General features: G+C 41.2%; 1 protein-coding gene across 1 annotated transcript; it reads right to left on the bottom strand.

The window, feature by feature from the left end:
- Positions 1-6,510: 6,510 nt before the first annotated feature.
- LOC308085968 (solute carrier family 35 member F2-like) lies at positions 6,511-26,378 on the bottom strand (the record flags this gene model as incomplete). Its single annotated transcript, XM_080429283.1, has 9 exons — positions 6,511-6,531; positions 15,206-15,415; positions 16,667-16,821; positions 17,202-17,254; positions 18,616-18,772; positions 19,449-19,608; positions 20,818-20,945; positions 22,369-22,544; positions 26,314-26,378. The coding sequence occupies 9 exons, from the start codon at positions 26,376-26,378 to the stop codon at positions 6,511-6,513; spliced, it is 1,125 nt and encodes a 374-aa protein (XP_080285409.1).
- Positions 26,379-26,821: the final 443 nt, after the last annotated feature.

Genomic DNA, 26,821 nt, shown 5'->3' with positions numbered 1-26,821 from the left:
CTCTCTCTCTCTCTCTCTCTCTCTCTCTCTCTCTCTCTCTCTCTCTCTCTCTCTCTCTCTCTCTCTCTCTCTCTTCCCCTCTTTATTTTCCTTAGGGCTTTCCTCAGTCATCCAGGGTTTTGTTTCCATATTTACAGTATATCTAACAGTGTGTTTTATTACTTTCATGACTTTAATTTGCTTGGTTATTTTTGTAGTTTATTTAGTTAGTGACTCAGGTGATTGGAGTTTAACTGTTGACTGTTTACGGCCTTTTATCATTTGTAACCCAGTGCCTAGTTAGAAGTTGTTTTCCTCCTCTCTTTTAAACAGTAAATCATACATGGGGTATTTACCTTGCTTAAAGAACTCACGTTATGTTAAATGACGTATCTTTCACCTTTATTGATATGTATTGATCATAATAATTTGTATGTTTTGCGGCCTATAAATATTAATACATATCTCGTCTCATAAAGCGTTCCCTGCCACACCACTGACGGAGAGACAACCTCAAGTCGACATGCTGCTGATCCCTCATCTCCTATGCTTGCTGGGCCTGTCGCTAGGCACCGTGCACACCGCTGCCTTGGCTGATGGAGCCTGTCCAGTGTTCTGGACCAGCTTCTACGGCAGCTGCTACAAGTATGTTGCTACAGGAATGACCTGGCCCGATGCTGAGCTGAACTGCGTGTCCCAGGATGCCAACCTGGTGTCCGTCCACAGTGAGGCTGAGCACAACTTTGTCCGAGCCCTGATCAAGAACTATGACCCAGCAGAGAGAATGACCTGGATTGGCCTGACAGACTGTCAAAAGGAGGGTGGATGGATCTGGTCCGATGGGTCCAGAGTGAGCTACACCTCGTGGAGTCAGGGACAGCCAGACAATAAGAATCGAAAGGAACACTGTGTTCATACAAACTATCCTACTAAATGGAATGATAGTCGATGTTATAACACTATACCTTCTGTTTGTAAATCTCGTACAGTCCAGTACAGGCATTAGTACTGTACAGTACTAGTGACTGGATTGTCTAATTCAACCCACTGACTTGTACTGTGTCTCCATAATAAAAGTACATTAAATATGTTTGTGTTTAGATATGAAAATCTGTGTCTTCACTGTAAAGCACAATATACACCTGATATCTTATGGTCGTAGACTGTAAAAAATAAATTCTAATAATCTTGTAGACTAACTAAAAAGGTTGGATACCTTACATGTAATTATAATAAGTGTTCCACCTTAACACAGTTTTTGGCTGGTGGTGTCAAGATAGCTCTTAATTTCTCTAGTTATTACAACACATTCCGGTCCTTACTCGAAAAAGCTTATTTTTGTCTGTTATCATTCTTCCTTGGCAAGGTCTGATTTGAAATAACAAAAAAGAAACAGGTGGGGGGGGCATCTTCTATAACCACCGAAGTCCTATACATCACTCAGCAAAAGTAGGCAATCTACAAGCTCACAATGCGTCACGACACAATGCTATGTTTGTTGTTTGTGAATGAACAAATACCGTTTTTTTTTAATTATAAATTACCACAATCTTTTAAACATATTTGTTTTAATAAATCGTTAAATTGTGATGCAAATATACTGTAAATATCAAACACAAAGCACAAAATAGAGCTGCAAGATTAGCACTGTATTGCTCTTTTAAAACTAATGTTACAAGGATGCACCACAGTTTGGCATGGTTAACTGTTGAGGCTAAGTTAACATCAAGTCTTTTTTTCAGAAATGCAATTATTGAGGGGAAGCCAGATTTCTTCAGAGATCAATTATTGAATGCAGGTCTAAAACATAGATATCAAACAAGACAGGTAAGCTCAGGGTATTTGGAACTTCCAAAACCAAAGTCAGAAGTACTTAAAAAAAACAGTTATTTATAGAGCCACCCAACAATGGAACTCATTATCCGCAAATATTAAACAAATTAAGAGCAAATATATATTCAAAAAATCTATTAAACAGTTATTAATGAGAGAGATCACACAATTAGAATGATCAATATGTTTTTGTACATGATGTTTAACCAATGTTCCTGTGTCTATATCATTGGCATTTTAATGTAGCTTAGTTTTGGACTGACGAGTGTCAGTTGTTGTTTGTATGTATATTGTATGTTGTTTTATGTTGTGATGTTTTATGTGGACCCCAGGAAGACTAGCGACCGCGGCAGCGGAAGCTAATGGGGATCCGAATAAAGAATAAAGAAATAAGAATAAACATACCTACCTGTTTCCTACCTGTTTCCCAAAAGGAAATGCATGTATTTAATTCAGTCTGAGCAGTCTGAGCAGAAGGAGGGATAAAACACATCCCTATATATATATAGATACCGGTAGTGTAGATAGTGATAGTGTCATTCCATCCAAACGGATCAAAGTGTTTCCAAATGATAAACCACGGATGAATAAGGAAATGAAAGAAGCACAAGAAAGAAACGTGCTTTTGAACAAGGTGACCTAATTCAAGTGAAAGCTATTGGACCCTTTACAGTTTGCGTGTTCTTTTTATGCTTAATAAGATCTATTATCATCTTCTAGATCAACCTAAAAAGACACGATATGCTCGGGTGCTTTTTGTAGATTTCTCTTCAGCTTTTAACACAATGAGACCTCATATTTTGATGAGGAAATTGTATGATATGGGTGTTAACACCCATATCATCAGATGGGTGGAGTCCTTCCTGACTGATCGGGTACAACATGTCAGGGTGAATAAAGCAATATCTCTCCCTATTACGATCAACACGGGGGCTCCGCAAGGGAGTTTGATCTCACCGGTATTGTTCACTTTGTACAGCGACTGCAGGAGTGACTTAAATAACACCTGTTGGCCTATTGTTAAATTTGCCGACGACACAGCTATTGTTGGTCTGATTGAGAATGATGAGATAAGCTATCAAAGAACACTGGATGAGTTTGCTGGTTGGTGCAAGAGTAACTTCCTTCAGTTGAATATTAAGAAAACTAAGGAGGTTATAGTTAGGTATAGTGACTGTGGAGGAATACAAGTACTTGGGCACAACGATTGATTCCAAGCTGACATGGAATTACAACACTGATGCCATGTATAAGAAAGGTCAGCAGAGGCTGCATTTTAAGACTGAGACAGTTTAACGTGAAAAAAAGTGTAATGGTACTCTTCCATCGATCCTTCGTAGAGAGTGCATTAACTTTTAGTTTTGCTTCCTTGTATGGTTCTTTATCATTTGTTAACTAGAAAAAGTGCTCCTCGGAGCACAAGTCTCCGCCAGGTCAGGTAGGTTATTATGGCCTCCTGGTGGCGCTATAATAGGCCAATGTGAAAAGGGTGCCATTTCTTCTTAGGCCTTTCACAGCAATCGGACACTGCATTCATGATTTGAGGCATTTTGTTCGAAAAATGGGGTTTGCTAAATAAGACCTGCTGTTGGCGCTATAACTAGACCCTCCAGAAAAACGCGGGCAAAAAGCCTAGAATATGCGGGCTAAAACCCTTGATTATGCGGGCTAAAATCCTTGATTTTGCGATGAATTGCGGGAAGTTGCGAAATATGCGGAAAGTTGTGAAATATGCGGCAATATGCGGAAATATGCGATATGCGAAAAGTTGCGAAAAATGTGAAATATGCGATGCAAAGTGCATATTATGCGATGCGATGCGCATATTATGCGATGCGATGCGCACATTATGCGATGCGAAGTGCATATTATGCGATGCGAAGTGCATATTATGCGATGCGATGCGCACATTATGCGATGCGAAGTGCACATTATGCGATGCGAAGTGCATATTATGCGATGCGATGTGCATATTATGCGATGCGATGCGCACATTATGCGATGCGAAGTGCATATTATGCGATGCGATGTGCATATTATGCGATGCGATGTGCATATTATGCGATGCGATGCGCATATTATGCGATGCGAAGTGCATATTATGCGATGCGATGTGCATATTATGCGATGCGATGTGCATATTATGCGATGTGATGCGCATATTATGCGATGTGATGCGGGCTTTTTGAAAAAACGTTATCCCCGCATAATAATGTTCCATTTTGCTGATTATGCGGTAAATTCTGCGATCGCACAATCGCATTTTTCTGGAGGGTCTATATAACAGGTCAATGTGAAAAGTGGGGCACATCCTCCTCGGCCTAGTGGGAATGTGCGTGCATTATTTCACAGTTATCGGTAATCGCACACTGCGTTCATGATTTGAGGAATTTTGTTCAAAACGGACCTATCCTGCAAACTTTGGAAGCCAATGTTAGCCAAGTAGGATGGAATATGAAATATCGGACACATCCATCTTGATCACATAATATATAGACATACTGTTTACCGATTTGTGTGATTTTTGGACAGAATCTGAAGAAGTAAAAAAATGTTTTACAAAAGTCAGCCTCCTGGTGGCGCTCTAACAGGCATATGTGAAAAATGCAGGGCAAACGTTAATCGGCCTGTTATAGCGCCACCATGAAGCTGATTTGAAAGTTTTCAAGTGGCATTTCTTCCTCGGCCAAGTGGGAATCTATGTGGAAAATGTCACGGAAATTGCATGCTGCGTTCATGATTTGAGGCATTTTGTTCAAAACGAACCAATCCTGCAAACTTTGGAAGCCAATCTTAGCCAATCAGGATGGAATATAGTAAATCGGACAGATCCGTGTTGATCACATGACTATAGAGATACTGTGTACCGATTTGTGTGTTGTTTGGACAAAATCTGTTGGAGTAATATCCAAAAATGTGTTTTGCAAAAGTCGGCCTCATGGTGGCGCTATGACAGGCTGATCTGAAAAATGTGGGGCAGAGGTTCTGCTGTGGCATCCAGGGAGTGTGTGTGCGCAGTTTCACAGCGACCGGGCGAACGGTGGCGGAGATTAGCTGCTCGCAGATAGAAGGACGGACGGACGGACACACGGACACACGGACGGACAGGGGGCAAAACATACTCTCTCGCCATGCCTATCGGCCTGGCGTAGACAATAAGAACAAACTCCATAAAATCATCAATGTATCCAGCTGGATAGCTGGGTAAAACTTGAGAGTATGACAGCAATGTATGAGACCCGGGTACTAAAGCTATTGCTAGGGATAGAACACACCATCAGGACAACGGTGCAAAGTACCAATGTTGCGGGCTAGGGCTTCAAGATCATTTGTCCCCACAAGTATAGGACTCCTGAACAAACAGGCCCCATCTCAGTTCTGTGCATAAAATGTAATGTGATGCCTCTTGAACTATGACTGGTAGCTTTTTCTATTTTCCTCTCGGTAAGAGAGGAACTGTGTAGTATTGTCAATGTATTGTGTGATCTGTCTATGTATCGTGTATTTATGTTTTGTGATTTTTTTTTTATCCTGATGGCTGCTTGGTACAAAATGAATTTCCGCAAGGACAATAAAGCATCATCCGCCATAAAAATGAATGACCATGAGGGGGGATATCAAAAGCAGAGCCCCCCCCAGCATATCCAACCCGTTCCTTTGTTCAAACTGCCCCACATCAACCCTCCCTGACCTCATTCAGTACTGGTGGGTTTGCTGCTGGTCAAAGTGGAAGTGAAAATGAGCTTACGGCATATTTACATGATATCATGCCAGGTTCCTCTATTATGTCAGAATGTCCAGCTTTACGAAACGTGTTTAGGATATGTGATGTGTGGTAATCAGCTTTCATAAGCCAAAGTACAGGATGCACGCCTGCTCCGTACTTTCCTTATTTATTTAGACATTTAACCACTTCTGTTTTTCTCCGTCACCTGATATTCCAGTAATCTTTCTGCCAGTAAATATCTCTTGCCTCACGCCTTAGCATTTAAGCACCACAAGAATAATATTTGGCATTCTGTGAGGACAAGTGTCTGTCTCTTTTGGGCTATTTGAGTGTTGTTTGAGTGTATGTTTGGCCCTGTGCCTATAACAGTGATTCTCAAACTCTTTCCTGTCAAGGACCCCCAAATTGATATGCATTTGGCTAAAAACCTCCATTTGAAACAATGTCGTGCCAGGGAACCCCATAAGAGAAGATTTGTAGTTTTTCAAAATTACTTAAAGAGATTTCACAATCTTTCAAGATTTTTCAAAATCTCTCAGAAGTATAAAATGAGGTTAAAGTGGTTGAACTGATTTTTATGCTATATTAACTAGTTGGGGACCCCCTGGAACCCCCTGAAGGACCTTATGGGGATCCCGAACCTCACTTTGAGAACGACTGCTATACAAGGACTGCTATACACACACCATCTGCTCTCATCTTGACCTGTCAGCAAAACCATTGATGTTAGAGCGTCTGCAAATAGAATAGAGCTAATAGGCCTACAGGCCTGTCCATCAACCAGACTTCTACCTGAATCCTCCTCACTTGTTCAGGAGGCTTGCCTCGCATGCTGTTCAGGTCTCATACCTGATTCATCATATTCTGTGCTCTCACTCTTTGTGGAAATGACTCTGAGTTTCACTGAAGAGTTCTACGACAGTCGACAGCTGTCTATGAAGGGTCCTGAACTCCTGATCTCAGCAACAGGTTCAGACCAGGTCCGAGAATCCCTTCAAAAAGACCCAAATCCAAGTTCAGAGTCAGAATCAGAATCAACTTTATTGTCACATCACAGGTTTACAGGTGTAAAACAGTGGGTGAAATTTGTTTTTGTGCAAGCTCCATCGTTTTGGTTATTTCCATAAAAAAGAAAGGGAGGAAGAAGAAGAGGGGGCAAGAGAGATCAATCAATAAAAAACAAACAAATGATCTACATATTTACACATAGTACCTGAGGTAAGACATAAGGTGCGGTAAGTACCTAATTAATTTCTAATTAATTAAGAAATGGCATTGACTTAAAGCATTTTGCAATACAACAGGTCATGGCGTTATTGACAATTTTGACACATTTTGGACCAGAAATGGCCTTTATAAACCTGATGGCCTGCACCCTAACACCCTAGGTATTAAACAGCTCACTACAAATTACATCCGCCATGTTGCCTTCAAGACATGATATTCTCCAAAGCATGATTCCGCCATAGATCCCATATCCTGCAATAACGGTGAGCATCTTTCAGAGGGTCATGTTGATATTCCATTCTCCTCCACCATACCTGTCAGGATCACTTCAAACCGCACCGCCAATACACCCAGTAGCTCTGTAAATCCCTCCAATTTAATTCTGCTTTCATCGACTACTCATCTCAGTACTCCTGCCTAAAATTGTCTTAAAATTGGTTTACTACATTTCAGATACCAGCCTCACAAATCTGTTATTTGTCACGATTTCATTGAATCACATAACGTAGATGTATTTTTCATCACAGAGAGAGAGAGAGCCCAGAGGACAATGTGCTTCTTATTGAAAACCACCCCACCTAATTTTTCTTATTTGAACTTGCCTAGACCAGAGGGCATAGGTGGTGGGCTTGCTGTTTTTTAAAATAATAATTGTAAATGTTCTCCTATCTCCTTGTGTTTTTAACACCATTGAAGTTTTTAGCTTTTTAATTAACAGTAAAAATCCAGTGCTTTGTGTTTTAATCTATTAGACCCCCTAAACACAACTCCGGTTTTATTACTGAATTCTCCGAGCCCCTTTCCCTTATTACCCAGCGTTTTAACAGCATCATTCTATTGGGGACATGAATGTTCATGTCTGCTGTCCTTCCAACTCTCTCTCCACTGATTTGATTAACCTGTCCAATGGGGGGCCATTGGACCCCAGGTTTGCTTGCTCCATAACCTTTTTTAAATCTAAATTGAAACCCCGTTAAAAAAAAGCCTTTTTTAATATTGTCTGTATTCTTCTGTTTCCGCCACTTTTCGCAGTTCTGGGTGAACCGTGCTGTCGCTTTTTACGAAACTCTGCCATATGGTAGATGGTCATGAAAAACTATCAAGAAATAAATCTCACAATCTTTCGTCAAAAGGTGGCGCTATAGCACTCAATTGAAAATGCCAACTTTGAACAGGTACAACTCATGCCCTGTTTGACCTACAGCCATAAAACTTCAATACACACATGCGTCTACTCATGATGAACAACTTTAACCTTCTGACTTTTGACCTCTGACCTTTAGATCTCCCACCATTTTGAATTATATGAAAAGCAGCTAAAATCTATCTCCTCCTGGGATTTTTGAGCAATCTGCACGAAACGTTTTACACATGAACTTTGGACCTATGCCGACAAACCTGTGCAAAAGATTTTCCATAAGTGAAAAAATGGAAATGTAATGAGCCAATGAATATTGCAGTTTTATGACAATTATTCATCTGCCCCTAACACATACATGCAGACTCACATTTCTTTGAAACTTTGCGTTAATGTTGAGGGTCATTCCAAATATTACTGAAACCAATCTTACTCCAATTGGTCAAAGGGGGGCGCTATAGCGATTTTTTGAAAGTGCAAACTTTAAACAGGCAAAAGTCATGCCTCGTTTGGCCGACAGCCATTAAACCTGCTTACACATGTGCCTTGACTCATGAGGAACACATGTATCACGTTGACCAGTAAGCTCCGCCCTTAGATTGTCCGCAATTTTGAGCAGTTTGAAAAACACTTAAACCCAGGATTTTTCAGCTATTTGCGTGAAACTGTATCATCTGTGTGATCTCCTTTTTCACAGGTTCTTGTCTGTTGCTACAATGGCTTCTCCCTTAAACGTGTGCCTCACTACCGCAAGGTTGCCGGTTCAAGCCTCACTTGATGCAGACTCATTTAAGGTGAATTGCAAAAAACATGACTGTATCAATGAATACATGTGCAAACGGTAAAGATGAAATGCTTATTTGAGAGTATGTTTTTTCAATGTATGACGTACTTCATTGTGAAAATAGCCGATCTACAATCTCACAACTTTTCAGATAGCAACGTTTTGTGAGCTTGTAGCTTGTGAGCTTTTGTGAGCTGCTTTCACTGGTTTCGGTTTCGAGGAGACATACAATTTCTCTGTTGGTAAATGGTTTGTGAACGAGTGATCTTAGTGTTAGTGTTAGTGTGAATTCTTTTTTCACTGGTTCTGGTCTGTTGGTCCAATGGCGTCTCGCTTCAGCATCAGCCTCTGGATCCAAGGTCGCCAGTTCAAGCCTCAACTCTTGCTGGCTACTTCTCAATTGTATCGCACAAAACATGACTGTATCAATTAATGCATGTGCAACTGTTAAAGATAACATGAAATGCTTCTTGGAGAGAGTATTTTTTGCAATACATGACAAAATTGTGAAAATAGCCGATCTACAATCTCACAACCTTTCAGATAGCAACGTGTTTCTGAGCTTGTAGATCGGCTGCTGTGTTATCTATTTTTTCACAGATCTTGTCTGTTGGTCCAATGGCTTCTCCCTTAAGTGAGTGCCTCATGACTGCAAGGTTGCCAGTTCAAGCCTCACTTGATGCAGACTCATTTAAGTTGAATTGCAAAAAACATGAATGTATCAATGAATACATGTGCAAAGGGTAAAGATAACATGAAATGCTTATTTGAGAGGGTATGTTTTTGCAATGTATGACATACTTCATTCTGAAAATAGCCGATCTACAATCTCAAAACTTTTCAGATAGCAACGTGTTTCTGAGCTTGTAGATCGGCTGCTTTCACTGGTTCACTTTTATCTTCAACAGACAACCTCAGCCTGGACAAAGCTATAGCACTATAGGTAGTGTTGCAGCCTGTCAATCCGAAAGTTGAGGGTTTGATTCCTGTTAATGGCATTAGGTTGAGACGTCCAATCAATCCATTCTGCTTCCATCTCTCTCTCTCTTCAATCTATTCCGTTTCCATGTCTCTCACTCCGCCCTTAGATTGTCCGCAATTTTAAGCAGTTTGAAAAACACTTAAACCCAGGATTTTTCAGCTATTTGCGTGAAACTGTATCATCTGTCTGATCTCTTTTTTCACAAATTTTATCTGTTGGTCCAATGGCTTCTCCCTTAAGTGAGTGCCACATGACCGCAAGGTTGCCGGTTCAAGCCTCACTTGATGCAGACTCATTTAAGTTGAATTGCAAAAAACATGACTGTATCAATGAATACATGTGCAAACGGTAAAGATAACATGAAATGCTTATTTGAGAGTATGTTTTTTCAATGTATGACGTACTTCATTGTGAAAATAGCCGATCTACAATCTCACAACTTTTCAGATAGCAACGTGTTTCTGAGCTTGTAGATCAGCTACTTTCACCAGTTTCAGCCAGGGGCTTGGTTCATGACAGAAGGCAAAAATGTATGATCTTCAACAGACAACTTCAGCCTGGACGAAGCTGTAGCACTACAGGTCGTGTCTCAACCTGTGAGTCCGAAGGTCGAGCGTTCGATTCCTGTCAATAGCAATAGGTTGAGGTGTCCATGTGTGAGGTTCTTAACCTGGGATTGCCCCCCTGCGTCCTATGTATGTCCACCTAGGCTGGGTCGAGCTTAAAAGTAATTTCACCTGTTGGAATCATTTGCTTTGTCTCAATTTCAATCTATTCCGTTTCCATGTCTTATTGTGCTATTATTGCACTTTGCTTTAACTGTCTGTCTCTCTGTCTCTGTGTCTCTCACTCTGTGTCTCTGTGTCTCTCTGTCTCTGTCTCTGTGTCTCTCTGTCTCTCTGTCTCTGTGTCTCTCTGTCTCTGTGTCTCTCTGTCTCTCTGTCTCTGTGTCTCTCTGTCTCTGTGTCTCTCTGTCTCTGTGTCTCTGTGTCTCTCTGTCTCTGTGTCTCTGTCTGTCTGTCTGTCTGTCTGTCTGTCTGCCTGCCTGCCTGCCTGCCTGCCTGCCTGCCTGCCTGCCTGCCTGCCTGCCTGCCTGCCTTTTTTTCTCTCAAGTTGAGTGTTCTATGCTTCTATGGCTTATTCTGCAAATTACTTATAGTTTCTTCTTTCTTTTTTTCTCTCTGCAAAACCTGGCCCCGCTTATCGCTGCTTGCAGCTATATTTGTGTTTTGATATTGTTGCTGTAATTGTCTCCGCCAGGCCGAAAGGCATGGCGAGAGAGTAGGTTTTACCCCCTGTCCGTCCGTCCGTGTGTGTGTGTGTGTGTGTGTGTGTGTGTGTCCGTCCGTGTGTCATTCTGTCATTTTGTGTACAGCTAATCTCCGGCACCGTTGGCTTGATCGCAGCCAAACTGTGCACACACACTCCCTGGATGCCAGAGCAGAACCTCTGCCCCACATTTTTGACATAGGCCTGTTATAGCGCCACCAGGCCGCTTTGTGCAAAACATATTTTTGACAGTACTCCTACAGATTTTGCCCAAAAATCATGCAAATCGTGAACACAGCATGCAATTTCCATGACATTTTGCACGCACATTCCCATTAGGCCGAGGAAGAAATGCCACTTGAAAAAACCTATAACTGCACCGATCTGTGTAAAACTCTGTATGCGCACTCCCTAGAGGTCAAGGAAAAACTTCTGCCTTTTATAGCGCCACCAGGAGGCCGACTTATGAAAAAAAAAATTTACTTTATATTACTCCTTACGATTTTATCCAAATTTCACGCAAATCGGTACACATGATCTCTATAGTCATGTGATCAAGCCGGATCTGTTTCATTTTTCATATTCCATCCTGATTGCCTAACATTCACATCTAAAGTTTGCAGTAGTGGCTTGTTTTGAACAAAATGCCTCAAATCATGAACGCAGCGTCCGATTGCGGTCAAACTTCGCACGCACATTCACACTATGTTGAGGACAAAATGCTACCCTTTTAACATTGGCCTGTTATAGCGCCACAAGCAGGTTAATTTAGCAAAACACATTTTTTTTAACAAAATGCCTCAAATCATGAATGCAGTGTCCTATTGCCATGCAAGGCCTAAAAAGAAATGGCACCCTTTTCACATTGGCCTATTATAGCGCCACCAGGAGGCCACAATAACCTACCTGATCTGGCGGAGACCTGTGCTCCGAGGAGCACTTTTTCTAGTTTTTGTATGAATTTGCACAGATACATTCTCATTCTGATTTGTGTTCCCAATCTGTCCCTGCACAAACAACATTGACACTGTATACCCCGTGTACACATATGACTGTGTGGCCACACACAGCTCTAACTTAGGGGTGAAGTTAGAATCAGAATCAGAATCAGATCACTGACAACGATGAGACAAGACGGATCACAGGAAGCCAGACAAGAGAGCACACCCTCATCTGCATCGCTAGTAGCCTGGTAAACCATCCCCCTTCCGCAAATCTCATTTGCATTTGATTTCAGGAATTGGTCTGGCCTGCAGACCTATGGGCAATTTGGCTGTGGGCTGGAGCTGGGCGGTAGTAATACCGTTGTTGACTGACAACCCCTTCAGCCAATCAGCAGTTTGTTCCCCTTCAGCCAATTAGCAGTTCGTTACAGCACCACCAGAGCAAGGAAAATAGGTTGCTTTATTCGGATACATGCGTGTCACTGCCCACCCCTGCCGGTTCTCTGAATTTTTATTTTTAAATAGGCTCTGTCATGATTGACCACATATATGAAGTTAACACATTGAGTGCCATAAACGGTCCGGACCGTTTTTGAGAATCCATGCGTCATGTGCCATAAACGGTCCGGACCGTTTTTGGCCCATTTTTTTTTTATACGTGGGGCATGTAACGAAACTTTGGGATCATCCAAGGAGTCTCTGAGAAGGAGAGGCCGGATGTGGATCCATGTAAAAAATCCTTCCGGTCGGCCGCTCCAATGTTAACTCCTTGACTAAAAGCTTAATATCTCCATTTATTTTAAACGTGGTGGAAGTGAGCCGTTTTCGATCGGCGATCACTCTGCAATGGAGGATTGCGTTAGAAATATTATTGTTCCAGGCGTTAGTCGGGACCCTCCACCGTTTACATGCACTTCCGCGTCGGGGCTTCTACAGCACGAAACATATCAACGTGAGTGGATGGAAGATATGCAGGCACTGAACGTACCCTATTTTAATAAACCTGTGGCACACAATGTGTTAAACAACGAAATTCTATCCGAACGATATCTTAAAAGTAAATCCTGTGCCTCAAAAAAGAAGTTGAGAGCGTTTTGAAGTTTTAAAACCTAAACCAAAAACAGCGGACAGAATTTCAATGGCGGCCCGTTCCATTTTTGTCGGCTGCACTCGGCTCCATTCTGGTTCACTTGGGTTCCACCTGATTGGCCAACCTCCGCTGTCAATCACAGAACAATGAGCGAGGACGCTGATTGGAGAGTTCATGTAACTCCGCAGAAATGCCCAGACAGCCCTGCAGGCCAGACTCACTCCTGATTTTCAAATCTTTTTTATTGTGAAGCACAGGGTAGGATTATACATTTCTGTTCATATACATGGATTGCTTCCTTTTTTTTCCAGGAAATTAGATATCCGTATGAGATATCTGCACACACTGAGGGTGTGTTTTGGTTAGTTGAGATTATCTGTTTCAGAAAGACCCTTTTATGGTTGTAGTGGAGAACATGGACACATTAGCACCAAGCCTGTATGTTAAGCATTTATTTGTTTAAACGTCCATTGCACAGATGTTATCAATCAATAGCATAACAATTATACCAGCTGAGTGCTTTATAGCCTACACTAATTTAAACACAGATCTACAAGCAAATACCAGATCTACAAGCTTGTAGATAGGCTATATCCGGCAAAGATTGATTGATTTAAAATTTTATTGACAAATCACACGTACAATTGATGCCAAAAAGCACACAATAGTCAAAAGGATAAACACAAGAAATCTCAAAAGCTTATTTCCGTTATGTAGAGGGAAAACAAGGAGGGGTCCTAGTATAGAGCCCTGGGGAACTCCGGTCAACAGGGTTTAAGTAATTAATAATCACCTCATAATAACACAAAAAACAAATAAATACACAGAATATATACACAGAAATACAGAACAATCCGCAATGCGTTGTGAGATTGTAGAATAGATCATGTAGTTTTGGCACACGACACCAGCGTGCACAAAGTAAAAAAAGTTATAACAGTTGGTTCACAACCGTTTCTGGATCAGGACCCATGCTTGAAAATCTTGAAAGCATTCGTGGTCCGCATGTGCATTTATTTTTTCTTTTATTTGAATGATCAATCAATCGATTGTGTTCCGACTAGGATCAATTCGACAAGCATAGTATATTTTTATTTGCTATTTATCGGTATCACAGTAAACACAAATTTTTCAAGGTTTAAAAAAAAACAAAACAGGAATGTATTTTCTAAGACCTGAGGCAGATTTTACAAAAGCCTTCTAAATCAGTAGTTCTCACACTTTCAAGATTTTTCAAAAATGTTCAAAAATAGCAGATGTACAAGCAGCGCGGCACGAAAAAAAGTACTTTATAAAAGTACGCGGCACTTATAAAAGTAACGTACATTAACCACTTCAGCCCTATTTTATACATAGGCTATTTTCAAACATGTTAGTACTTTTACTTTTGGTACTTTAAGTACATTTTGATTCTAATACTTTTGTACTTTTACTCAAGTCAATTTTGAATTCCAGACTTTTACTTGTAACAGAGTAGCCTACTTCTACATTGCAGTATTGATACTTTTACTTAAGTAAAACATTTTTTCCACCACTGCAAGCCACACAATATTCACAAGATTTTCATTCTAAAATGAGACAAATTAGGAGAAAATCTACTGTCCCAGCAACACACTCTCGTGGGATCTAGTAATCAGAGGACGTTCTCAAGATCAGATGGCACCCACTTAAGGAGACCATTTGTAGGATTTGAGTCTCATTTAGCCTCTAGGGCTTCAATTGGGATGGCGGATCTTCATAAATTAAAGGGATAGTTCACCCAAACAATAATTTTTTTTCTATCGATTAGTCAGCCCATGGAGACTTGAATTCATGGATATTATTTAGTTTTTGTCGCATTCCTAAGCCAATAATTTGATGACCAGCGGACCGGTAGGCAGTGGTTCCGATAGGAGACACAAAGGAGACTCTTTGTGTCTCCTACCGGAACCGCTGCCGGTCATCAAATTGTTGGCTTAGGAATGCGATAAAAACAAAAGAATAATCCATGGGGTGACTAATCGATGGAAAAAGTCAATTTGGGGGTGAACTATCCCTTTAACCATCTTTGACTACACCTCACATTCTAGTGCCACGTCCCACTGCTACACAATGCATCCTTTCTTCCATGTCCTCTGAAAGCCCACATCTACTCTTCCTCTCATCCTCATCCCTCCATCTCTCCATCTGTCCATCATCTCCATCCCTCCATCTGTCCATCTGTCCATCCTCTCCTTCCTCCTCTCTCTGTACCTCCCCGGAAGAGGTGACCTGCACCCTCACTTCCTGGCCGGTGGCGTCACCGCGGTCAGCGAGGGCGGGGTTCTCGTAGCAACCGTCCTCAGCGGGGGAAGAGGCCGAGGGGTCGGAGTGGGCGTCGTCCGCGACGGGAGTGGGCGTGATGTTGAAAGCGATGAAGCCAATCAGAATGACCGCCAGTGATACCAGGTAGAGCACTGAGAACTGAGGACACAAGACAGGATGCAGAGTATAGCTTAGTGACGGAGAGGCGTGGTTCACTGGAGGAAAGTAACTAAGTACATGTACTCTCAAGTACAGTAGGCCTTATGACTTAAGGCCTACTGACTTATGACTTACATTTTGAGGTATTTGTACTTTAGTTGAGTATTTCCAATTTCCAATACTTTTGCTTCTACTCCACTACATCTCAGAGGCAAATATTGTACTTTTACTCCACTACAATTATCTGAAAACTTTAGTTACTAGTTACTTTGTAGATTTTGATTATTATTATTACAAAACATACATTAACCACTTCAGCCCTATATACATTTCGGCAATTTGAAAATAGCCAATCTACAAGCTCACAATGCGTCGCATCGCGACGCATTGTGAGCTTGTAGATCTGCTATTTTCAAAAGATTTTTATACATTTTAAAACTTGTGAAACAGGAATTTCTACTTTTGGTACGCTAAGTACATTTTGATACCAATACTTTTGTACTTTTATTCAAGTCAATTTTGAATACCGGGCTTTTACTTTGAACAGAGTATTTCTACATTGCAGTATTGATACTTTTACTTAAGTTAAACTTATAGTACTTTTTCCACCACTGGTGTGGTTATATTTACAGTGTGGTTTTGCAGGAGTCTATAGCTGTCTATATGAGGGTCTGTCTGTCTGGCTGGCTGATGTCAGCACCACATTTCTAGTGCACACCATTAACGAAAAGATAAACTCATTTGAATGTTGTTAAACCTCAAATCAAGAAGTTGAGAAAAAAAAGAATGTGTCAAAGATCTGTGTTATATCACACGTCTTACAGCAGTTATTAATTTAATGACAAATTATAAATTATCATTTTGTTATCATACAACTTAAGTTTGATTATATTGAGTGAATTCTTCAATATTTAAACTTTAAACAAAAAGTATATATCCCCTTTTAAAAAAAAAAAACGATTGTTTTTCATTTGGGTGAATTCCTGTTTACTCAGGTAACGTTCTCCTCCCACCTGTCCGTGTGTGTGTGTGTGTGCGTGCGTGCGTGCGTGCGTGCGTGCGTGCGTGCGTGCGTGCGTGCGTGCGTGCGTGCGTGCGTGCGTGCGTGCGTGCGTGCGTGCGTGCGTGTGTGCATGCATGTGTGAAAAACCTAAACAGAACTGGATATTTCATCAGTCACAAATACTCTACAGTGGCATTCATTCTTATGTGTGAATTCATATGATGATGATGATGAGGAAGAAGACGTACCTTGTACTGGAACAGGAAGAGTCCACAGAAGAGGCTGAACAGGTCAGCGGTCAGCAGGGACAGGTTGACAGATGTTGCGCTGGTCATCTTCACCACTAGGGGCATACAGCTGTACAGAGTATACATACACCCTGCAAAGCCAGCGAATAACACACCTAGAGAGACCCAATAATAATGTATTTAAACACACAACATGCATAGAGTATACACATACATACACACACACACACACGCACGCACGCACGCACGCACGCACGCACGCACGCACGCACGCACGCACGCACGCACGCACGCACGCACGTACGTACGTATGTATGTATGTATGTATGTATGTCATATACATAGGCTACATACATACATACATACATACATACATACATACATACATACATACATACATACATACATACATACATACATACAAAAATGAAAAGGGTTGAAAATCCCTGGCCTATAGCTTTTTGATGGCCCTCGTCCATACAGAGAGAAATCCTCTCAGCAGAATCATGTTTTTACAGTCATAATATATACTTACCAATTTGCCAGCTCCAGATGATCTTTGCAACTTCATTACGCTCCAGGATCACCCTGTAGAGAGAAACACATCACTCCATATAACCACCTAGCATCACCCTGCACACATCGCACCACACAATAAACACCTAGCATTAGGCTACCCAGTACACACATCACACCATACAAATAACCACCTAGCATCACCCTGTACATAGGAACACATCACACCACACAATAACCACCTAGCATCACCCTGTACATAGGAACACATCACAGCACACAATAAACACCAAGGCTGGAACATCACACACTCACACAACCCTCAACCCTATGTTAAAGGAATAGTTCATAGTGAACACTATGCAACCAAAAAAAGTCTCGCTAGACGAGATTGAAATCTCAGTGTTCAGTGTTCACTATGAACGTCAGATCTCAAAAAAAAAAAAAAGCTATTAAAAATATGTGATCTGACGCAAGGCCTATCCGCGCACGTTTTAAGCTGTGGCGGACCCGGGATCGAGTTATGAAAATGTTCTACTGTACCATTCATCCTAAGATACAAAAAACTTTAAAAAAAACTTAGTCCAAAATTCTCCTTTAACCTTAACCTTAACCTTAACCTTAACCCCAACCCCCACCCTAACCATAAACTGGGGAACATAGGGTTGAGGGAACATAGAGTTGAGGGAACATATAGAGTTAAGGGACTCTATGTTCCCTCAACTCTATGTTCCCTCAACCCTATGTTTCCTCAGTTTAGGGTTAGGGTAGAGGGGTTGGGGTTAAGGTTAAGGTCAGTGGTGGAAGAAGTACTCAGATATTTTACTTAAGTAAAAGCCACAATATATATATAATATAATACCACAATATAAAAATACTCTGTTACAGGTGAAAGGCCTGTGTTCAAAATGTTACTTGAGTAAAAGTACAAACTTATTGGCATCAAAATATAGTTAAAGTACCAAAAGTAAAAGTACTAAACTGATGAAATAGCAGATCTACAAGCTCACAACGCGTCGCATCGTGACGCGTTGTGAGCTTGTAGATCTCGATCTAGATACATCTAGATCTAGATCTAGATCTAGATGTATAAAGTAGGGCTGAAGTGATTAATGTATGTTTTATGATATAATCATTTATACATGCAAAGTAACTAGTAACTAGACTTTTCAAATAATTGTAGTGGAGTAAAAGTACAATATTTGCATCTGAGATGTAGTAGAGTAGAAGTAAAAGTACAGAAAATTGGAAATACTCCAGTAAAGTAAACAAATTTGCAGTACTTGAGTAAATGCATTTAGTTACTATACACCACTGGTTAAGGTTATAGGCTTGATAACATAAAAGCATGAACATAAGGCAACCCTATGTTAACATACTAGGTACAGGTATGCTCCCAGTGGAACATAATGGCTTGACTGCCACACACTTACATCTGCACGGTGCTGATGAGGGTTCCAAACAGACCCACCATGCCCAGGAACTCCACTCGGCTCAGGTTCTTGACGGTGTATTCTTGACAGACATTGGACACAGCGTACAACGTGGCACTGATCAGCACCAGACCATCGCCTAACAAGATGTTGGAAGCTACAAGGAGATAGACAACATTTTTATTACCAAATATTACAAAGAAAGGAATACATACACAGAGATAACAAACAAACTGAAACACATAATGGAATAAAAAATGCCCCCCCCCCCCCCCCCCAGTAAATAAACAGATTAAAGGAGTAGTTCACCCAAAAAAAGTACTTATTTTCTATCAATTACACACCCCATGAAGCCTTGAATTCAGGGAGATTTTTTAGTTTTTGTCACATTCCTAAGCCGATAATTTGATGATAATATTAAAGATGCTAATGTATCCGGAATGTGTCACAAAGGTCTCTCCGCCGGTTATCAAATTATTGGTTTAGGAATGCGATAAAAACAAAAAAAATCTCCATGAATTCAATGCTTCATGGGCTGTGTAATTGACAGAAAATAAGCAACTTTTTGGGTGAACTACTCCTTTAACTAATTAATTAATTGATTAAAAAGCATTTTAATATTTTTTATGGGACGCAAAAACTCCAGAATTATTGGTTTGTTTACCTTTGTAAGTCGTAAGCTGACGGCAGCCATTATACAACAGTTTTTAGTTTTATTTAGTTTTTTTGGATGGGGGGTGAAGTATTTTTTTCCCTATTTTCAAAAATGTGTTAGAATGTAGACATTTTGACACTGAAAAAAATCGAAAGGGCGAGAAGAGTTGCAGTCTTACTGGATCCCTGGTCTCGTCCAGACAGGATGTCAGCCCCCACCATGGCCCCCACCCCCAGCAGACACACACACACGGACACGCAGTGCATCACTGTGTACCGTGTCTTTAAGAACCACCAGGACAACACCATCAGCATGGGCACCACGAAACAGTCCAGCAGCTGCAAATGTACAAACATGACATGACATTAGGTTTTGGATGGCTCAGTGGTTACACAGACTGTCTGTTACCCAAAGGTCCAACAATGGACATGATAATATATACACATTGACTGCCAGAATTATTGCATATTTTTTTAGCCAGTGCCAGAGTTTTTCATTGGAAAAAAAAAAGTACTCAGGAGCCGAAATACAGCTTTTTTAAGTTTTAAGTTAACAAGGAGGTGGATAGGAGTCTAGATCTTCAACTAATCATATCTCCTTGGTCTTTGGGTGAAATTGGAAAAAAAAAACATTAAAAAAAAAAAAAAAAAAAAAAAAGCCTTTTTTTTTTTTTTTTTTTTTCACTTCACGTAGATCTACGCGATTGGCACGTGGCGGCTTTAAAGCGGTTCGCGTAGATCTACGTGATTGGCAGTCAATGTGTTTGGACCACTTCACCCATGTTCAACCTATCTTCATTATAATTGGTCCTGCATTCATAAAAAAACATTACATATATTGTTTGAAATCACCAATCCTGCCTACCAATGATGTAACTGGTATGTGGGTTTCTGAACTGTCAACATAGTGCTGCTTTAAGTCATTTGACTATTATTGATACTTAAAGAGTGTTTTTCACACTTTTAAAGCATATCCGTTGTTATAATGGAAACATAGAACAAATAAATCCCTAAAACTTTTTTATGAGAACATATTTTTTCATACCAAAAGTCCCTAAAAGTCCATTCTTAATTACTTCATGTCAAGCAAAAACGCAACGCGTCATTACATCAGCAGGTCCCGACCAATTTCAACGAACAATATGATGACAAGAGGACGTTATTACTCGGTTTATCCGCCATCTTTGAATCATATAAAAAATGGCGGTCACATAACCGTTTACAAAGAGACACAGCTTACAAATATAAACAAACATTTATTGTACTAAACTTGATTCAACACTACCTTGATGCAGTGCACAACGGAAGTTGCAGAGTTTAAATCCCATAGAAGGCTGACTGATCAGTGAACTACCCGTCCCCTCCGCCCGACTACAAATGTAACCAAATGGACCCGTACAAATGCAAATGCTAATGGTGTTCCTTATTTTCCTGAGGCATGTCCAACTGTAAGAGGGGGCAAATGTAACCAAAAGGACCCGTACGTTCATTTGGTTAAATCAGTAAAAAAAAATTGGGAAGAAATGGATGAATGAAGTGTACTGGTACCTGCACACTGGTCAGAGAGGTGTACTGGTAGGCTTTGACCACAGTGTAGTTGGCCTGTACGTCCACGAGTCCAAGCAACAGGTACTTCCATCCTCTTTTCTTTAGAACCTGTAAGATATGTCCATCCCCTGTGGTTTAAAGGGGAACAGCCCACATACTCAGTATCAGTGGTGGAAAGTAACTAAGTACATTTACTTAAGTACTGTACTTAAGTACAATTGTGAGGTATTTGTGCTTTACTTGAGTGTTTCCAATTTCCAATACTTTTACTTCTACTCCACTACATCTCGGAGGCAAATATTGTACTTTTACTCCATTACAATTATTTGAAAGATTTAGTTACTAGATACTTTTCAGATATAAATTATAATATTATGAAACATACTTTAACCACTTTAGCCCTATTTTATACATAGGCTATTTGAAAATAGCCGATCTACAAGCTCACAACGCGTCGCGATGCGACACGTTGTGAGCTTGTAGATCTGCTATTTTCAAACATTAGTACTTTTACTTTTGGTACTTTAAGTACATTTTGATGCCGATACTTTTGTACTTTTAATCAAGTAAATTTAGAATTCTGAACTTTTACTTGTAACAGAGTAATTCTATATTGCAGTATTTGTACTTTTACTTAAGTAAAGAATTTGAGTACTTTTCCCACTGCTCAGTATTCACGTAGCAACATCTCATTTAAGTCATTTGCAATGTTTGTCTGTGTGAAGCGCGCCCAACTTTGATGAGAAGTGGAGAAGCAAACTTTTAGGTTGGAGGTCTGAGGGTGATTATTTCTTAGTGTGGTTTTGATTATGTGATGACCAGTGGCGGAACAACTGAAAGCCTGGCCGGTAGGCACGGCACACTGATCGGCACCCCTGCGCGTGCGCCCAGCCCGTGTGCGCGCGTTTTTTTTTTGGGGGGCGGATTGTGTTCGTTTTTGTGCTTTATTTCGGTTTTAGGCTTAGGGTGAGCTTCCAACAGTGTATTGGGGTGCCTCGAATATATTTGCAGTTCCATGTAAGATGGTGAATCTCTGGGAAAGTTGCTCGCAGTAGCACGCAAAGTGCATCTAATTCTAATAAAATAAAGGTCCATGTGATCTGACGGCCCGGGCCCCCGGAGTTAGATAGAAAACAATCACGCTCATCAAATGAGGCCCACGATTTCACCGCAATCCTTTCTATTAATTCACCAAATCTCTGTGTGTCACTCTGTCACGGCGTAACTCAACAAGCGTCAGATCAAACGCTCTAAAACTTGGCGTGTGTCTATATGACTATATTACTCTGCTTAATCAGTTCTCGCACTTGTTAAGTCACTCTGGATAAGAGTGAAGATAGTAATTGTTGTGGTTCATCATGGGCTGTGTGGTCCCCCATTGCAGTTATATTACCGGACATCTCCATAGTTTAGACTGATGATAGGTTCTTGGTTTACCTATGATCCTAGATTACTATCTCTATGCATTTGATGTAATATTGTACCTTGTCGTGTTTATTTTGCTTATTGTCAATCGCAATAAATTGTACATTGTAAATTGTGGTTGGTTACCTGGCGTGAACAGCAGCATGGTGGTGTAAGTGACACACAGCAGGGCGTAGTTCAGTACGCTCTGCATCATGGGGGTGTTGACGTGGAACTCGGTAGCCAGGTACTGAGAGCTGATGGCTGTACCACAGATCAACGCAGCCAGACCCTGACCCATCAGCACCGTCTGCACCAGCCGCCTCACGAGAAGAAAAAAAAACGCATTGCACATCACACATCACACTCTGAACAATGCAGAGCCAAAAGCTATTTCATTTACACCCACAAAATGAAACTAATGTCACTGTTGGTCAGTGGTGTGAAGTAACTACGTAAGTACATTTACTCAAGTATTGTACTGAAGTACAATTTTGAGGTATTTTTTTTACTTTACTGGAGTATTTCCACTTTTCAGTACTTTTACTTCTACTCCATTACATCTCAGAGGCAAATATTATACTTTTACTCCACTACAATTATTTGAAAACTATAGTTACTAGTTACTTTGCAGGTATACTTTGTAGATTTGTATTATTATTACAAAACATACATTAACCACCTCAGCCCTATGTACATTTTGGCCATTTGAAAATAGCCGATCTACAAGCTCACAATGCATCGCGATGCGACGCATTGTGAGCTTGTAGATCTGCTATTTTCAAAAGATTTTTGTACACATTTCACATTTGAAAACTTGTGAAATGGGACATTCTGCACAATGAGTACTTTCAACTTTTGGTACTTGAAGTAAATTTTGATACCAATACTTTTGTACTGGTACAAAAGTACACTTTGAATTCCGGACTTTTACTTGTAGCAGAGTGTTTTTACATTGCAGTATTGATACTTTTACTTAATGGAGTAGTTCACCCAAAAAAGTACTTATTTTCTATCAATTGCACCCCCCATGAAGCATTGAATTCATGGATTTGTTTTAGTTATTGTCGCATTCCTAAGCCAATAATTTGATTACCGGTGGAAAGATGCCAATGTATCTGGTAGGAGACACAAAGTAGACTCTTTCTGTCTCCTACCAGAAATACACTCAAATTATTGGCATAGGAATGCGACAAAAACGTATATAAATCCATGAATTCAAGGCTTCATGGGGGGGGGGGGTACAATTGATAGAAAATAAGTAATTTCTTGGGTGAACTACTCCTTTAAGTAAGAAATGTGAGTACTTTTTCCATCACTGCTGTTGGCTGCCAAAATGTGATCCCCCCACACTTAGAAATGGTCTTGTGTGTCATGTGACAATGTCTTCAATCATTCTCCGCGGTTCTGGGGGCTTGGGTCTAATAGGTGCATGGTCACTAGGGTAAAACAGATGGCTTCGAGGGTAAAACAGAGGTTGCTGAGGTCTACAAGGTGGTTGCTAGGGTCTAAAAGGCTGCTAGGGTCTAATAGGTGGTTGCTATGGTAAACTCTGTGGTTGCCATGGTAAACCAGTGGTTGCCATGGTAAAACAATAATGACAATTATGAGTGTACTGTTCCTTTAAGAGAAATGACCTAATGTTACTACACTTAATTTTGATTTGATAGCATTGGCCAGGTTATTGTGTGGGAGAAATACCCCCCCCCCCCCTCATACATCTGTGATCTCCATATATGGGCTTGTGAAGTCACACACAACACAAATTGTTGCCCAACAATGCCTATGTGCACTGATGTTGTGGAATCTCTATATATGGGCATTTGATGTCAGACACAACAGAAACCGTTGCCTAACAACACTGATCCTACATTAAAATTGGGGTGGGCCAGCGAACCTCTGACGTCACTCTGACTCAGCCATAACCATACAAGGAGTTCCCAATGCAGCTCCGCCCAAAACAAATCAGTCAGCTCCATATATGGGCACAAATGGGGCATGCCCATATATGGGCATATACTGATGACATCAGTCTGACAGATACAGAGACCGCCTTCAAGAGTGTGGTGCCCGCCATCGAGTAGTTCAGATATCCAAGAGATCCAACCAATATGCCCATTTATGGGCATTCCAATATATGGCATATACTGATGACTAAAGGGATCTCCATATATGGGCATAAAAGGGACAAGGACTGGCAGATAGAGATATCACCATATATGGGCATAAAAGGGACTCAGGTAAACAGACAGAAACAGACATCTCCATATATGGGCACAAAAGGGACACCACGGGTTAAACTGACGAAGCCCCCACTATGACTCTATGACTCAGACATATTGGTCGGATCGGCAGTGCGACGTAGTTGTGAGGGTCCCCCTCCCTCCCTCCCACCCTGCTAATAGCTGTGGTCATTTGCCTGTGTCCCTTTTATGCACATTCATGGATATGTCTGTATCTGTCTCTCTGGGTCCCTTTTATGCTCATATATGGAGATTTCTGTATCTGGGTCCCTTTTATGCCCATACATGGAGTTCGGTGTCAGGCATGCCCAAATGTGGAGTCCAGGTCAGACTGACGTCACATCGACGCTATCAGGGTACTCTATATGGGGATTTGCTGTTTTTGGGATATTGTTTGGAGATCCACTGATCCGACCAGCTTCCCACTTGGCACATCTCTCCCTCAGGTCTACAGCAATACACACACCGAGTTTGATCCCATATATGCGCATATCAGTCGGATTGGTGCTCCCGAACAAGCGGATCTCCATATATACCTATATATGGGCATATCGGTCGGATTGGTGGTTTTGGACAATCGCCTATCCGACTGACTCATAGACCCCCATGGATCGTTGAGAGGGTTCCCTCTGAAGTGAGGTAAGACAGGATCAATCAGTCTTGATTGGAACAGTACCTTCCAGTCCAAATCACCCGTCCGTGCGTGCTTGTGTCCCTCTGAGAACACCTAACATTGGTCAAGCAAAGGCGCAGAAGGCCAAAGCTAAGAAAGCATACTCATCTACAACAGTAACACAGAAGAGGACTATAGAGTTGAATTGATCCCACAACAAGGCCGAAGTCTTAATACTATTGGCCACCTTGATCAAATACATTATGTAGCACTAGAGAAAACTGACATAGATCAAACACACCAATCAACTGCTGAAACTGTTCAAGACAATGAAGATGAAGAAGACAGACAAGCATTTGAACAAACCAGTCAATTACGAGGACTCCCATATGACACATTGCTTCAAGAAGAACATTTTTTAGATGCAGACACTACATATTCAGTCGCCCCTGCAGAACACCAAAAACCACGCGCATTCTGCCAAGACGACCCGTTCTACCAAGACGACCCGTGCTATTAAAATAGCACGGGTCTGCTGACGGAGACTTGTGCTCCGAGGAGCACATTTTCTAGTTTTGTAGTATTGTTTATTCCTGTTGTTCTGAGGTGGAGACTGAAGTCATAATTGACTGATACCTGCCTGTGTCAAATCATGAGACTGTTAATCACTGGAAACCAATTGGAACCTTACATGTCTGTATCTCTGAGAGTGGACAAATGGAACCAAATGGACCCGTAAGGGTCTCTCAGAGTTATGGGGGTCCGTGGCTTAATGCATACCGAACTGGGGGTCCTTGAAATTAAGAAGTTTGAGAACTAGTGGACAAGACTGATTGGGAATGCCCCTCCGGTTACGCAATACCAGTTGTTAAACATCAAGGTTTGTTGATATTAGGTAGCCATAGTTACTCAATATGTCTGAGTGCTATGAATGCTTGTTATGGTTACCACTGTTGCTTGTCAGAATACTCGAGACTAATTCTGACATCATGGACTCCATATTTGGGCATGGCTGACTCATCGTGACATCATTGTGACATCACCGTGACGTCAATGTGATGTCATCGAGATAGTATTTAAGCAACAGCATTTTCCCTGAGAGACATTCAGATGGATAAACGCACTCCTCGAATATACCGCAGACATTAGAATAGACCGCAGACAACAGACGACCCCATGATGAATAGCTTTGGTGATGAACCACCAGCCCTGGAAGGAACAAGGTCACCATCTTGCCAGACTGAGAACTCCTGTTCTGAATGCCCATTCACCTGTGCATTCACGTTCCTCCATGAACACATGGTGAGATGCCACAACGACCTCTACTGCCAAATGATGAGGAATGGACCAATCCCCTCACTGAGCCACAACAATACCTACTGCTGCCAAATGCCGAGGAACATACAGATCCCCTCAGAAACCTGTCAGCAAATCACCAGCTCTGAAACCAGCCAGAAGCAAGGAGACACAGACCAACCAAAATCTTACAGTCATCGTCAACAGTTTACTGTAACTGATCCAGCAGAAGTACAGACACATCGGCTGGCTATATTAGCAACCAACCAGAAGCAAGGAGACACGGACAAACCAAAACATCAACAGTTTACAGAAAAGACTACTTTAACAGAACCAGAAGACGTACAGACACATCAGCCGGCTTGCACAGAAAAGAAGACCCACGCATGTAAACAGTGTGACAAGAGTTTCACAGAATTGTGGATACTGAAGAAACACCAGTGTCTCC

Source organism: Gymnoscopelus braueri (assembly GCF_963280865.1).
Source record: "Gymnoscopelus braueri genome assembly, chromosome: 5".
NCBI classification, from domain to species: domain Eukaryota; kingdom Metazoa; phylum Chordata; class Actinopteri; order Myctophiformes; family Myctophidae; genus Gymnoscopelus; species Gymnoscopelus braueri.
This window is presented reverse-complemented; position numbering and strand designations above follow the sequence as displayed.